The sequence below is a fragment of the Saimiri boliviensis genome, chromosome 14 (assembly GCF_048565385.1).
Source record: "Saimiri boliviensis isolate mSaiBol1 chromosome 14, mSaiBol1.pri, whole genome shotgun sequence".
Taxonomy (NCBI): domain Eukaryota; kingdom Metazoa; phylum Chordata; class Mammalia; order Primates; family Cebidae; genus Saimiri; species Saimiri boliviensis.
In genome coordinates, this window is record NC_133462.1 from 75,241,610 (window position 1) to 75,257,886 (window position 16,277).

At 41.8% G+C, this 16,277-nt stretch overlaps 1 protein-coding gene across 12 annotated transcripts in view; it reads left to right on the forward strand.

Moving 5' to 3' along the window:
• Nucleotides 1–16,277, forward strand: part of CNIH3 (cornichon family AMPA receptor auxiliary protein 3) — a 291,872-nt gene that overhangs the window by 137,731 nt on the left and 137,864 nt on the right. For all 12 annotated transcript variants that reach the window (XR_012513579.1, XM_074385251.1, XM_039464191.2 and 9 more), the window contains one exon: nt 2,148–2,250. Coding sequence is in view for 11 of the 12 variants with exons in the window: in XM_074385251.1 (XP_074241352.1) it covers nt 2,148–2,250 (103 nt within the window). In the remaining variant the exon portion in view is untranslated. The remainder of the gene's footprint in view (nt 1–2,147; nt 2,251–16,277) is intronic.

Below are 16,277 nucleotides of genomic sequence, written 5' to 3' on the forward strand. Positions count from 1 at the left end.
TGTGGCTGTCAGTTTAGGAACAAAAGAAAAGGCAAGTGTTTTGTTTGTTTGTTTTTTGTGACTTGGCTACCAAACTTAATTTTTCCCTATTGGCATAGTGTATTTGGGGTCCTGAAATTTTATTTTCCTTTCACACCATGTTGCTTTTGTCTTTGTCCTTTTCTCTTCGTTTTGGGGGTTTAGGCTTTACCCAAGTCTTTTTGTGGTTTTGATGTTTTTTTTTTGGAGAGACTGGAGGCCGAGTGTGTTTAGTCTTCCATCTTTAACCAGAACCCTAACATTTCTTCAAGTAAAAAAGGTGTCATTACAGGGAAAAGACTAGAAATTATTGCTTAGTGATTCCTGATCAGTTTTCTTACTTCCTTCTACCCTTCTGAAAACCTTTTCCTGTCCTGTTCCTCATTCACAGGTTTCTACTATCTCCCGATTAATCTGACTGTATATATTGACTAATTGAGTCATGCAAATAATAATCAGACACATAACAAATTGCTCCTTGCTCTTGAGAATACAATATCAAGAGCCCAAAGTGTGTTGGATACCTCCTCATGGGCTCCCTTTAAGAGAAGTAAATTGTGCTTCCTTTGAAAACAGTGCTATTGCATATAGTTCACATCACGTAGGGAAAAAAAGTATTGTCATTCTTGTCAGCTCATTATTTTATTATTGACTGGTTGGCTTTTTAAAGGTGATGGGCATCATTTTTCTTTTCTCGGAAGATGATTTGTTAATGTCATATTTAGCTCATCTGCTTTGCTAAGGATCTTTGGGGATAACATTTAAGTCACTTATAAACTTAGACTTTGAGAGACAGACTCTTAATATCTAAATTTCAGTGGCATAAGGAGGACTCTGGGAAGCCTGGAGAGCAGGTAACTGCAGCTGCACATCCTTGATGCCTTTTTACATCTCTGGAATCAGACTGGGTGTGGGTGAGGTTGTAACATTAAACATTTATCTGTGTAGGTGATGGGGGTGGACATACACAAAATAGGAAAGAATCATGATAACAAAAATTGGACAGAGGGTGTGTGGGGAGGGCCGGGGAAGGTGGTTCTTCTTCCTGACAACCTTTGCATTTTTCTTCATAATGTTTACATACAGTTCAGCTGCTCGGCTTTGATATGTAGAGGGCCTGGGGTTCCCTTCATCCTTTCTTTGTGTCTCCTTCAGCTGTTCCTGGGTTTATTTATTTCTTTTAACTGCTATTTATAATCCGTAGGTAGCCACAGATGGCCAGGCCTTAAAGTGTGTTGGTGTATGAAAAGAGTTTTAGAGGTAAACATCTTCTTATGTACAGAGACAGATGTGGCTGGGCTTTTCTTTTGTAGGTTTTGTCCATGCCAAGCATGTTACATAAAGATAGAAAAGAACAGAACTTGTTTTTTTTTTTCTTCCTGATGTAGCTACTAGCTAATTTTTAATCTAAAATAATGGTGATGGATTTTTAAGTGCCTGGGGTGATAGCTGCGTGCAATAAGTCTGGATCAATCACTGCAGAATTTCCTTCTTATGTGTACATGTAATGAAGTGGAAGACACTTTATTCACCCAAATTCCTCTTGGAGAGAGGGAGTACGAGTTTGGAAGAAATATTTTGAGAAGCCTGTTGAAATCAGGATAGGGAACTCCAAGTGGCATATTCAGGAATCAGAAAGTGTTCCAAATGCCTTCTAAAGAGGCTGAGACCTGCCATCCGGAGGACTTTGTTTTTCTGAATACTGAGATGGTCAAGTCTATAAGTTTAGAAGTTTGAAGCTGTCATGTATCTAAATTGCTCTTAATAACAGAGGGGAAAAAGAATTTGACTTTGTTCATTCACTTATCTATTCATTATTTCAGACATCTTTGTTGAGTCCTTTCTCTCCATGGTACTTGGTCATATTACATGAGTGGATGTGTTGCTGGGGCACACAGCATGTGCCGGGGGTTTACAGAAGCTTCAGAATATACATGGACCATCTTTCTGGGGCATTAGTGGACTCCATAAATGGATTATGGAGATTCAAAATTCATCTCTGTTTTTAAAAACTACATTTTGAAGAAGTTTTAAAAACTACATTTTGAAGAAGTTACTCGGCATCCACTTGAGTCTGTGTTCTTAGATATTTCCTCCTCCTTCATGTTATGTATTTACTCTTTCCCTAGGCACATGCCAAGTGCTGTAAGAATTCAGAGGATGGCGAGAACATCTGTGGCAGTGGACAGAGTCATGAGTGGCCACGAAGGCTTTCCAAAGGCAGGACTTGAGGTGAGTCTCAAAGGATTGGGAGTATTAGGGAGCAGTTGGTGAATGTGTGTTTGGGAGGGGGCCATGCTGGGTGAGGGAATGTCATGAGTCCCAGCTCAATGCTGGAAAGGTCAACCAGAGTGGACCAGATTGGCCAAGCTATGTGAGAGTGAGGAATAAAATCTGAATTGCATATGGGGATCAGTGGGTGAGAGACACCTATCAACTCTCCTGTTCATTATTAGACATTTCTGATGATTTTGGACATCATCAAATAGTTTAGGGAAGATAACAAGAGGATGGTAAACTATGGTGGAGGGCAAGTTTAGATACCAGCTTGTTTGGTTTAGTGATTCCTAATCAGAGATGCACTTCAGAATTACCTGCAGAACATTTTAAACTAACCATGCTGGGGCCCCTACCACTGGAGACTCCGATTCAGTAGGTCCGTTATAAAGCCTATGGAGTCTGTATGTGGAAGAGCTCTTCAGCCAATTTTGTTATATTCCCTGGCTAAAAATCCGTGAAATAGGAGGTGATTGCAATGGCCTACTTTTAATGTAATGGAACTTGGATTTCAGGTGGTGGCAATGGAAATGGAAAAGAAGGGTTGAATTTGAAAGACTTTGTAATATAAGAATAAGCAAGACATAAATTGATATTAGGCCACTCCCTGCTCCAATGTATGTGATGTTCTGGACCATACCCCACTTCCTGTGTATCTGCCAGATTAGCATAGTTAGGTTCCGCAACTCACTCACAACTGCATTAGCCTCACTCATAGTCCTTTCTTTGGAAATAATTCCACTGACAGCATAGTTCTTTGAGAACTTTGTGGACAACTTTTAAAAAGGATATTTTTGCACATTATTATTGCTGACACTATTATTATTCATGTTTTAAAAGCTATTTTATTGTAATTCTCAGCTTGATTTTTGTTCAATTCTGCCCTTTAAAAGAAAGTTTCAATATGCAGAACAAAGGCATTAGAAAAAAGAAATTCTCAAGTTTCTATTGCATAGAGAAGTACACAGTCCCCATCAACATTTCAGCTCTAATTCGTCCTTGAACACCCCTGGAATAATGGGAGACTCAGAGACAGTATTATGCCTGGCAGTATCTAAGATAGCAAGGCACTTCTTGATTTTGAACAAACTGGATTTAAGTTTGTTTGGAGACTAGAAAAATAAATAAACAGTTGTATCACAAACCCTTTATGCCAGAGCAGACAATATTTCATTAAAAGACAGAGAAAAAGTGCTGATAGAAATCCTTCCTTTTCGGGAAGCTGATTCTTTTTGTCATGGAACAAAGACTGGTAAAAATACTCACATTTGCAGTCATCAGAATGGCAAGACTTGAATTTGATGCAGAAATGCATTTATCATTTGATATATTTTTTCTGGCTGCATGATTCAGCATTTTGATTTGCATTGATCATTTTGGAAAAATGAAGCATTTCTTGGTTGTGAAATAATTTGTTTCTTTGGAATATTCCAGTTTGTGGCCTAGTTGACTATGTAGTGTTTTCCCAAGACTTAGTTTAAGATAAGAAAATGAGAATCTCAGAAATGCCATAGTGGGTTGGCCCAGCATTAAGTCTATGTGGATAAGATCAAGGGACATATTTAGGAAAGGGAACGACACAGCTACATCTGCTAACATCAGCTTCTAAAGAATCTCTCAGACTCTGACTTCCTCAATAATCTGTTAGAGACCAATAAAGCATGAATTCATGTGAAAAACTCTTAAAGATTGTTCCATTTTCAGCTTGCATCACCTCTCTCCGTTTCCCTCTCATTGAAACCCCAGCTCTACCCACATCACTCAAGTCTTTAAGCGTTTACTGCAACTTACTTTTCCTTACCATTCCTGAGATGTCATTCATATTCATGCCTCCATGCCTTTGCACTTTTGCCGTTTGCTCATAATGCCTTCTTTGCCTGTTTCTCTAGATCAGAATCATACTAACTTATTTTTCAAGCCTTGTCTTAATGTTACCTCTACTGCAAAGCCCTCCAGGTTCCCCAGTCACTCAACACACATAATGAGCATCTGCTATATGCCAGGCACTGTGCTGATGTTGTGACTAAAGATGCATAGGGCGTAGTCCCTTCAAGGGACCATGTGTGTGCTTCCATAGCCACATCCTGCACCTGCCCAGTAATATACTGTTGATATTAAACCAAAGCATAGTCCTTTTATTCTTTTTTTTTTTTTAAGACAGTGCTCTGCTCCGTTGCCCAGGCTGGATTGCAATGGTGCAATCATGGGTCACTGCAGTCTTGAAATCCTGGACTCAAGCGGTCCTCCTGCCTCAACCTCCCAGATAGCTAGGACTACAGGCATATCACCACACCTGGATGATTTTTAAACATTTTTTTTTTTTTGGTAGGGACAGGAGTCTCACTATGTTGCCCAGGCTAATTTTGAACTCCTTGGCTCAAACAATTCTCCCACTTTGGCCTTTCAAAATGCTGAGATTAAAGGAATGAGCCACTGCACACAGCCCATTCATTCTTAAAAGTCTCCACACACATGAATCAATGGCTTAAAGGAAGATGTAGATAGCACAGGGATCATGGTTTAGCTTTTAATTCCAAACTAGATTAGATTTTAAAAAATTCATGATCAGTGTTAGTCTTGAAAGCCAGACTTCATTGAAAGAGAAAAGGGCTTTCTAGAGACACACATTTTCCCCTACAAGAGCCATGAGTGAAGAGAGAACTCAGGACATCATAGAGGAAAAATGAAAGACTTTCTTCTCCTAGAACTACAGAAACAAATGGGGCAGAGAGGGAAGTTTTCATGTGAATGATCTGGTTCTCCCCATGGGATCTGAATCTTGAAAAGGGATCTGGTAACAACTAGATGACCTGGGGACTTTGGGCACTTTAGGGCAATGGATCAGCCTGTTTTCACGCTGCTGATAAAGACATACCCAAGACTGGGCAATTTACAAAAGAAAGAGTTTTAATGGACTTATAGTTCCATGTGGCCGGGGAGGCCTCACAGTCATGGCAGAAGGTGGAAGGCACGTCTCACATGGCAGCAGACAAGAGAAGAAAGCTTGTCAAGGGAATTTCCCATTTTTAAAAGGTCAGATCACATGAGACTTACTATAGTGAGAACAGCATGGGAAAGACCCACCCCCATGATTAAATTACCTCTCACTGGGTCTGTCCTACAACATGTGGGAATTCAGGATGAGATTTGGGTGGCAACACAGCCAAACCATATCAGGCCAGTACTCTGCTTCCCTGGGAGACTTCAAGCCTCTTAGAGAAAGTCTGGATTTGGCTGGACCATTGTCTCAGCATGGTGTGTATAGTGGGTTGAACAGCCTCCCCAAGTTTGTGTTCATCCAGAACCCCAAATGTAACCTTATTTGGAGATAGGGCCTTTGCAGATGTAATTAGTTAAGAATCTTGAGATAAAATTGTCCTAGATTCAGGGTAGGCCCTAAATCCAATGACTGGTGTCCTTATAAGAAGAGAAGAGGACACCCAGAGACACAGAAAAGAAGGCCATGGGCAGATTGAGGCAGAGTTTGGAGTGAGGCTTCCACAAGCTAAGGAACCCAGAGAGCTACCATTGGAAGAGGCAAGGAAAGATTCTCTAGAGACTGGCAGGGGAGCATGGTCCTGCTGACCCCTTGATTTTAGACTTCCATCCCCAGAATGATGAGAGGGAGAATAAAGGTCTGCTGTTTGGAGCTACCTAGTTAGTGGTAGTTTGTTGCAACAGTCCTAGCAAGTGAGTACCCTGTGGGAGCAGCAGGGCAGTGTTGGAGCTCTGGGTCGTGCGCCTGGTTGCCTGTACTCATGCATGCTGCCTATAGGATTCAGATTTACACAGGCCTGAGTGAGGATGCAGGTGTGCTAATGGAGCAGGTAACAGAGAAGAGTCAGCGTTCAGGAAGGGGACCACAGACCCTGAGCTTCAGAACGGCAGCTCTTGGGGTCAACACAGCATCCCAGAACATCAAGACACCAAGACAGATCAGCTAGGTCCCTGCAGTATGATATCAGTGTCCATATGATACCAGAAGCAATCCAGCAGAAGCCAGGGGACAGTGTGTGGACCACAGAATTCATGCGTGATGCCATCAGGGTAGGAAGTTGCTGCCTACACCCAGGTGCCCTCTTGGGAAGGAAGTGGGTGTCTGGCTGGAGCTCCTTTGGGAAGGAAAATCACACCTGATAGAGAATTTGACCTCGGAAAATAAGTGCATGTTTACTTGAAAGAAGTATTTCTAACCTAAAAGAGCCTGAACTATTTTTTATTGAAAATTTAAGATTTTTGTGGTATGTGTATATGTGTGCATTGTCATTAAGAATTGATCACAGGCTGGGTGTGGTGGCTTACACCTGTAATTCCAGTACTTTGGGAGGCCAAAGTGGGAGGATCCCTTGAGTCCAGGAGTTTCTAAGACCAGTCTGAGTAACATAGGGAGATCCCATCTCTACAAAAAAAATTTTAAAAATTAACGAGGCCTGGTGATGTGTGCCTGTAGTCCCAGTTACTCAGGAGGCCAAGGTGGGAGGATTGCTTGAACCAGGAGGTCAAGGCCATAGAAAGCTGTGATCACACCACTGTACTCCAGCCTGGGTGACAGAATGAGACTTTTTCTTAATAAAGAAGAAGAAGAAAAAAAGAAACCTAAAAACAAAGAATTAATTACAAGATGAGACCAGTTATGGAAATAGGTTTCTAGTTTTTGCCTATCTGAGTTATAGTATCTCAATGTCAGCTCCCATCTCCCCCATTCCTAGACATTTGCCATATTCTGCCGTGTTTCCCACTATCCCCAGGTTTGTTCTTTCCCTTGAACTGTCAGCCTCTTGTGGGTAGAGATGACACAAACATCCTGTCTTTGGATATCTATCTGTGCCTGCAAGACCTAACTGGACAATCCTAACACATGATGTCATCTCACTGAATATTTGTTGAATGAATGACAAAGGTCAGAATGTATACATAATTTTAAAAAATTGTTTCTCAATATCTTTTACATTTTAAAGGCTGTGTGGATTCTCTTAGGGCCTTTGCCTCAGACATGCACGAAGCAGGAATGTGAGGTCTGTGGAGTGAGCAAGGATGATGGTAGAGGCTCTGATGATGATGTCTGGGGAAGAATTCCCATTTAGGATCTTTCCTTACAAGAGTCATGGCCTTATGGCAGAGTGTTCTATGCACATGAATAAATCAAGGACGAAGAGGAAGTTTTTGGAAATAGCATAGTTTCTGGTAGGATCTTTGCCACTACTTAAAAACAAACAAACAAACAAAAAAACACAAGTATTTAAACTCCCACAGTGTAAATTAATTCAGATGTAAATAACCATTCAGACAACCAGGAATCTGACAAGCAGAGGTGTCTGCCAACATGTCCTGAGTAATTAGCTAGATTTTTGCACTTTTTAAATTTTGCTGGCAGCACTAGGCAACACTAACTTATTTCTTAGCTTCGACTTGATGGTGCTGATTCTAGGAGTTAAAAAAAGACTTTGGGTAATAAGGGGGCAGCTTCTCAGGCTTTGGAACCTGCTGTGGGAGTAAAGGCTGGTCTTCGGAAGTTTCTGTTCTTAAGTCCGGAGGTGATTAACATTAAGCCGTGGGCCAAGCCACTGTCTTCTTCCTGACCCTTTTTTTGTTTTGGAGCCATTTTCCTGAGAATCATGACATCTATCAATTTCCCAGATCTCTGCAAGAATGGATTGAGGAGTCTGAGCTCCAGAGATCAAAGTGGCTAAGCAAGCACCATTATTGCTGTTAAGGAAACCTGCAAGGCCTGAGTAGAAACTGGCTGAGTTTGTTTCTACTTTTGCCTGACCTCTGCCTGGACGGCAGGGCAGCTGAGTGATTCACAGGCACAGAAATGCACCATGTTGCTATTCCCAGACCCTGCCACAAAAGACTGTTGAATTCCCAACGTCTCCATGCTCACTTCCTGTCCTCACCATGAATGTGAGACACTTTGAAGATATAACACATTATAGAAACACACAGCATCGTTTTTATAATAAGCCTACATTTTGAATCAAAATAATGGTTTAGTCTTCTCAGATGAGAGGGAGTATCTGGGGCTAAATGAAGGTATGTGCAGGCAAAACTGATTTTGTTCTGGGTGAGCTGCAGCCTGCAGCCTCTTTTCAAAGTTGACTCCTAGGGGGTTTGGCCAGGGCTGAATTTTGCATGAATTGTTGACATTTGGACACTTTTATCTCTGATAGCTGCTCTACAGCTTAATATGATATTTCTGCCCAAACTCAAGTGTTGATGAGAAGAAAAGATTTTTAATCCATAATATACACACAACTGCCCAGGCCCAGGGAAAGGACTTCTTTGACCTAGAGAGCTCCCACCCGTGAAGTTACATATATAGAAACACCATGTGGGAGGCAGTTGGAAAAGGTAGATCTAAGCTTCTCTTGAAGTTGTTTTTATTTAATCCAGGTTAGTATTCAAGGCTACCCGATCTATCTTTCTAATTATGTTTTCTATTTCACTTATTATTCACTCTAGCTAAGTAGGTCTGTTCAGTGACCCATGAAAATAACATGCACATTGACACCCTGCACCGCTTCGCACATCTAAATTCTACCTGTTCTAGCTGTCGTTGAATGGTTAAGTCCTCTGTAAAGTTTCTCCTTTATTCCAGCCCTTGTTCTCTCAGTACTGGGAAGTCATTTGTATTCTGCACTGGCTCCTTTGTGAAGTGCCAAGTTTGAAAACCAGGTCTTCAGTGGGACTCCCTGGGTTTGAATCCTAACCCCACTGTTTACTAGCTGTGTGTCCTTGGCAAAGTTACTCCACTTCTCTGTGTACCTCTGGGTCTCACAATGGGTAGCTGAGAAGAGCTTGGTCTCACTGAAGAGATGAGTTTCTTGGAGGCCTATTTACATGATAAGGAGAGACCACAGACTGATCAGGCCCAGCTATCTTGGCAATGACTCCTTTCCTAAACCCCAGGACACAAAAGTTGGAGAACGGTTCCAGCTGGAGAACTTGTGGTTTTATAGGTTTCAGATACTATATTGTAAAACAGCCCATTTTTATTGTCAGAGGCTTAAGCTGTTGGGTTCCTTTTCCCTCTCTCCAGGAATCTAGCATCCTTAGGCCTTCACCTCTGAGGTACAGGGGGGAAGGTTTAGGACTCAGCTTTAGAGTCAGATAGATTTGGGCATGACGGCTAGCTGACCCTGCCATTTACTATGTGACCTTGGTGCCTAATCTGTCTGAGTTATCGTTTTCTCACTGGTAAAATGGGGTTGATAGTACCCATGTTGCAGAGGGTGAGAATTAAAAAAGAGTGCAAGGCAAGTACTTGCCCAAGATCTGATACCAGGAAGCAGTCAACATAGATTATTAATAGCCACTATTTATAAGCTGCTTTCATGGAACACATAAAGAGTGCCTGTTGTTGTGGTAAGGTCATGATGACATCTGATGCTCATTCAGATGACACATCCAGGACTTTTTTTTTTGTCCCAATGTGAAAGCTTCTTCATTCCGTGTGTGTGTGTGTGTGTGTGTGTGTGTGTGTGTGTGCATGTGTGTGCATGTATGTGTATGTGTGTATGTGTGTGTACATATATGTGTGTATGTATGTGTTATACATATATGTGTGCACAGACAGATCTTTATAACTGTTTCAGGCATCCTTTACATGAACTGAGAAAAATGAAATAATTAAGCACCTCACAGCTTTTAAAAGCTGAGATTCTGGTCGAGTTTAGAGGAGTGAAAGACAAGAGAGCAGAACTCAATGAACAGACAGGGTACTTTCATGATGTATTGAAGTCAGTGCCTAAGAGGAGTAGAAAAAGGAAAGGAAATCACGGCAGTAATATTCAGGCTATAAAATTAGATTTGACCTCAATCTTGTGGGTTATAGACTCGTTAGCTATAGGGTTAAACTTAGTAGCCTCAGATATTCTGCAGGACGCCTGAAACAGTCATGAAAAATGGCATACCCGTTCATGGCTGGTGGAAGAGCAGGAATATATTTCACATCTAACAAGAAAGCTCAGGATTTCAACTTTCCTATTGGAATTAGCAAATCAGGAAAAAAAATTGGCATCACAGAATTATCATGCCCAGCCCTGTCTATCGACTACTTATGCTTTAGAAGGGCAGAGGGCTGAACTGGGGATCTAGCTTTGACAGCCGAAGTTGGGAGGATGTGGGCATTCAGCATGCACCAGGAAGCTCCCCTGCTCAAGTGCCACAGGTTCTGAGTGGGACGATTCCCCTAACAGACATCTGCCTCTTAAGCAGTGCTGTGAAAATAGATGATACATCTCCAGGTGTGAAAGGAGCCAGGCCCAGAACTAAATCAGAAGTTTCTAACAAAGGCTCATTGTGATTTGTTTACAGTGCCTGTTTAGTAGGAAATGTAAGCAGGAAGCTGTATCCCATTAATCTTGTCTCCCTGGGCCAAGGACTCTCTGGAGTGGTCAGTTCTGTGGCTAGAGGTTCTCCCCAGTTCTCATCTCCAGCTCTGCTATGTTACTACTACTACCTCTTTTTATTATTATTATTATTATTTTTCTGAGACAGGGTCTCCCTCTGTTGCCCAGGCTGGAGTGCAGTGGCATGATTTCAGCTCATTGCAACCTCCACCTCCCAGGCTCATGCTATCCCTTCTGCAGCCTCCCAAGTAGCTGGGACCACAGGCATTGCCACCATGTCCAGCTATCCACTCTGTTACTTCTTAGGCAAAAACATGGCTTGCTGATTTGCTGCATCCAGTCCACACAGGCCAAGCTGGCCTGTACCTGGTTTTCAGGTCGTAACTGCTACACATCTACAGGGCAAAGAGAAATTAAGTGGCTTGCCTAAAGTCACATAGCTTGAAAGTGGGAAGCTCAAAACTTCCCAACTAGCTTGTGATCAGATTCAGTTCAGTTAAAAATACCTCTGTTGATACCGAATGTTCCTAACGCAAAGAAATGATAAATATTTGAGATGATGTTGATACTAATTACCTGATCTGATCACTATACATTATATGTATCAAAATGTATGTACCCTACAGATAGGTACAATTATTGTCAATTTAAAAATTTTTTTAAATAAAAATAAAACAATGTCATTACAGGAAGCGAGCAAATTTAGAAAAAAAGTACCTCTACTGAACACACACTCTGTCCAGAGCCTTGTGTTGGGTGCATCCATAGACATTTGCTGCCCTCTGTCGCTGTTCTTATCAAGGTCATAGACAGCTTCTGTGCATCTCTGTTAGATTTTGAGCTCCTTATAGGCAGGGATTGTGCTCTGTTTATCGTGCCTGCCGAGTAGTAAGTGCTCTAAAGTAAATAAATGAAAGGTTGGCACTATTCCTGTCTACATGTTGCTTATCATCTGAGGAAGACTTGTTTAAAGTCATCTGCAAAACCAGTTAGACCATGATAATTGCATTCACTCATTCATGGAATAGTTACTGGACACCTATTTTATGCCAGACACTAGGAGGGGTATTGGGAATTCTAAAAATGAAGAAAAAAGTTCCAGTGTCAAGAACCTGCCAGTTTAGAGAGTGAGTTAGACAGGAAGAGTTGAATTATAGAGTGCTATTCCTATAATGGTATCCTACCCATTGTAGTCAAATTCATAGAGACAGGAAGTGAAAAGTTATGAATAGCTGGGAGAAGTGGGGAATGAAGAATTACTGTTTAATGGGTACAGAGCTTTAGTTTGAGGAGTTGAAAAAGTTCTGGCGATGGATGGTGGTGATGGTTGCACAACAATGTGAGTGTAACACCACAGAACTGAACACTTAAAATGGTAAATTTATGTTATATTTATTTTGCCACAACAAGCAAAACAGAAAAGTGCTCTGCAGCCTGAGGACAAGTGACCCCTAGAGCCCAGGCCTGGCCCAGGTGGCCTGGACACTGCACCCTGACCCAGTCTCCACATCTTTTGCACCCCTGCTTGTCTGGAAGGGACTAGAGCAGGTATGGGAATTGGAGAAAATGGAGGTTTAGGATCTGGAACAGATCTTATCTAAGCTATGGGAGCTTCATTATACACCTCACCTTTCCAGAAGCCACGAGTTTTGTCTATAGTGGGTACTGTTCTATGTTATTTCATGTGATGGTTGGTCAGGTGCAGCCACATGAGGCAGGCTCGGGAAAAGGAAGTTTATTACACACACAGGTCCTAGAAGCAGGCGGTGCGGCACATAGGGCCACAAGGGAACGCACCAGTGTAGGTCAGGAGGTCGACAGGGCCAGAGTGAGGGAAGATCTAGGCCATGGCCTTTATTGGGGTTTCTGCAGGAAAGGTAAGGCCGGGCAGCGTAAACAGTTTTGGATTGGCCAATTTGCATTATAAATGGCAGACTTTGGGTTCTTTAGAGATGGTCACTAGTTGCTTGGTACTTGGCTCTGGGATGGCTAAGGCAGAGGAATATTCCTTCTTATAGTGTACAGATCTCATAGAGGAGATGTGACTAGATAGGCCAGCCCCTGTAGGGGCAGTCTCTCCCCATCCAGAAAGAGTTTTAAGATAAACATTAAAATATACAGAAAATAAAAACGTAAGCACACATTGTTTTACTGCACTTTGCTCATTGCGTCTTGCAGATACTGTGTGGTTTTTTTTTTTTTTTTTTACAAATTGAAGGTTTGTGACAGTCTTGAGTTGAGCAAATCTGCCAGTGCCATTTCTCCAGGAGCATGTGCTTGCCTCACGTCCTCACGTCTCTGTGCCACATTTCGATAATTCTCACAATATTTCAAACTTTTTCTTTATTATTATATCTGTTATGGTGATCTATGATCAGTGATTTTTTTTTTTTTTGAGACAGAATCTGGCCCTGTTGTCGGGCTCGAGTGCAGGGGTGTGATCACAGCTCACTGCAGCCTTGAACTCCTGGCTGTAATCCTCCCACCTCAACCTTGGAATTAGCTGGGACTACAGGTGTGCTACACCTGGATAATTTTAAATTAGCCACACCTGGTTAATTTTAAAATTTTTTTGTGGAGATGGGGTCTTACTATGTCACCCAGGCTGTTCTCAAACTCATGGGCTCAAGTGATCCTCCCACCCCAGCCTCCCATGGTGCTGGGATTACAGGTGTGAGCCACTGTGCCTGGCCTGTGATCAGTGATCTTTGATGTCACTATCGTAATCATTTGGGGGACCACAGTTGTGCTCATCTAAGATGGCAAATTTGATCAATAAATGTTCTGTGTGTTCTCACTGTACCACCAACTGGCTATTCCCCTATCTCTCTCCTTCTCCTTGGGCCTTTCTTTTCTCCAAACTGTTTTCTATTGCCTAGCCCTAAACAATAATATTCAGTTTAGGCAGATTAATAACCCTACAATAGCCTCTAAGTGTTCAAGTGAAAGGAAAAATTGCATGTCCCTCATTTTAAATCAAAAGCTGGAAATGATTTAGCTTAGTGAGGAAGGCATGTCGAAAGCTGAGATGGGTCAAAAGCTAGGCCTCTTGTCAGTTAGCCAAGCGGTGAATGCAAAAGCAAAGTTCTTGAAGAAAGTAAAAGTGCTACTCCAGTGAACACACAAATGACAAAAAAGCGAAACCACCTTATTGCTGATGTGGAGAATATTAAATGGAAGATCAAACCAGCCACCACATACCCTTAAGCCAAAGCCTCACCGAGAGCAAGGCCCTAACTCTCTTCAATTCTATGATGGCTGAGAGAGGTGAGGAAGCTGCAAAAGAAAAGTTTGAAGCTAGCTGCGGCTGGTTTACAAGGTTTAAGGAAAGCAGCCATCTCCGTAACATCCATGTGCAAGGTGAAGCAGCAAGTGCTGATGGAGAAGCTGCAGCAAGGTATCCAGAAGGTCTAGCTAAGATAACTGATGAAGGTGGCTACACTAAACAACAGATTTTGCAATGTAGATGAAAAACCTTCTCTTGGAAGATGCCATCCTGGTATCTTCCATAGCTAGAGAGGAGAAGTCAATGACTGGCTTCAAAGTCCCAAGCTCACTCTCTTATTAGGGGCTAATGCAGTTGTTGACTTTAAGTTGAAGACAATGCTCATTTCCCATTCCAAAAAATCATGGAGCCCTTTAATATACTCTGCCTGTGCTCTCTAAGGTAGCATTCCTCCTTTCTAATGTGTTTTTATGGGTTTCGACAAATGAGTGGTACCCCATAGTCACACCAGCATCAAGATTTACAGCATTTTCATCCGGGGCCTTCTTCCTGGGCATGGGACCTGGGTGAATGCATAAGCCCTGCACATAGAAGAGCCCACGCTTGGTTTAATGGTACTGGTATCCTGTCACTGTCTTTAAGTTCTTAATAATTTTTGAACAAGGGGCTCCACATTTTCATTTTGCACCGGACCCTGTGAATTATGTAACCGGTCCTGTTTTCCATCAGTCTAGAAAGTTTCTTGGTGCCCTCTTCTTTAACTATCTGCTTCCCATCCCTGAGTTTTGTCTTTTCTTGGTTTCATATAAATGAAATCATCCCATATGTAGCCTTTCAAGGCAGTTTTTCCCTTCACTTAGGGTAATGCATCTGAAATGTATCCTTGTTGTTTTATGTGCTAGTAGTTTATTTCTTTCTATTGGTAAATATTATTTCACTGCATGGCTGTATCACAGTTTATTTGTTCATCAGTTGAAGAACATTTGAATTGTTTCCAGTATTTGGCACAATAAACATATACATAGTTTTGTGTAAAAAAAAAAAAACAAAAAACAACAAAGCCTGTGTGACAGACATTTGTTTAAGCGTGATTTACTGAGTATGTTAAGCCTACTGTTGAGACTTAGTGCTCTGGAAAAAAGATTCCTTTCAAAAAATATTACTGCTCATTGACAATGTACCTAGTTATCCAAGAGTTCTGATGGAGATGTACAAGGATATGAATATTGTTGTCATGCCTGCTTGCACTACTCCATTCTGTAGTCTCTGAATTGAGGAGTATTCTCAGCTTTACAGTCTTACTATTTAAGAAATACATTTTATAAGGTAATGGCTGACATAGACAGTGATTTCTATGATGGATCTCGGCAAAGTAAATCAAAAACTGTTTTGTATATGTTTTTGTCTGTGGTTCTTGTCTTGTAACTTCCAGAACCCTTGTTATTTCCCAAATGAATAAAACAAGAAGAATATCTTTTATAAAAGTATTTGGGCTTTTGTCCATGGGTCCCAAAGCAGCTTTGGAACAGCTCAGAGTGAGAAAGGTGAGAGACGGTCTTTTGTTATAATGTTGGGGCACTTTAGGCTACAGAAACAGGCATCAGAAAATAGAATCTTGGCTTGTTGCAGTGGCTCATGCCTGTAATCCCAGCACTTTGGGAGACCGAGGTAGGTGGATCACCTGAGGTGAGGAGTTCGAGACCAGCCTGGCCAACATGGTGAAACCCCATTTCTACTAAAAATACAAAATTAGCTGGGCGTGGTGGTGTGTGCCTGTAATCCCAGCTATTTGGTGGGCTGAGGTGGGAGAATTGCTCGAACCCGGCGGGGGTGGAGAATGCAGTGAGCTGAGATCACACCATTGTACTCCAGCCTCGACAAAAAGAGCAAAGCTCCATCTCAAAACAAAAACAAAAACAAAAACAAAAACAAAAACAAAACAGAATCTCTATCTGACCTTCTCCTGCTCTCCTTTCACCTGCTCCTTTTTTTCTCCAAAGCAGGGATCTCTCCTGATCTTTCTGTCTTGGAGCTGGTCATAAAGAAATTCTCTGAACTACCTTGTCTGATTAGAGGAAGGAATGTTGTACAGAGAGACCAAGAAGAATCTGAACAGACAGGCCTTGCTAGGTTTCCTTGCTCAGCTTATTAATATAAAATCATACTCCTTTGGTCCAATCACATTTCTACATAGTTGTCCATGCTTCAGTCACGCCTACCCAGTGAAGTCTTCATAAAGGGCTCAAGAGGATGGGGGTGGAAGATACAGAAAGCTTCCAGACAGCTCAACCTGTGGAGGGCCCTGGCGGGTGATGTACCTATGGAGGCCATGGAAGCTCCCCATCCCTTCACCCGTACCTTTCCCATGCATCTCTTTATTGGTATCCTTTGTCGTATTCTTCATA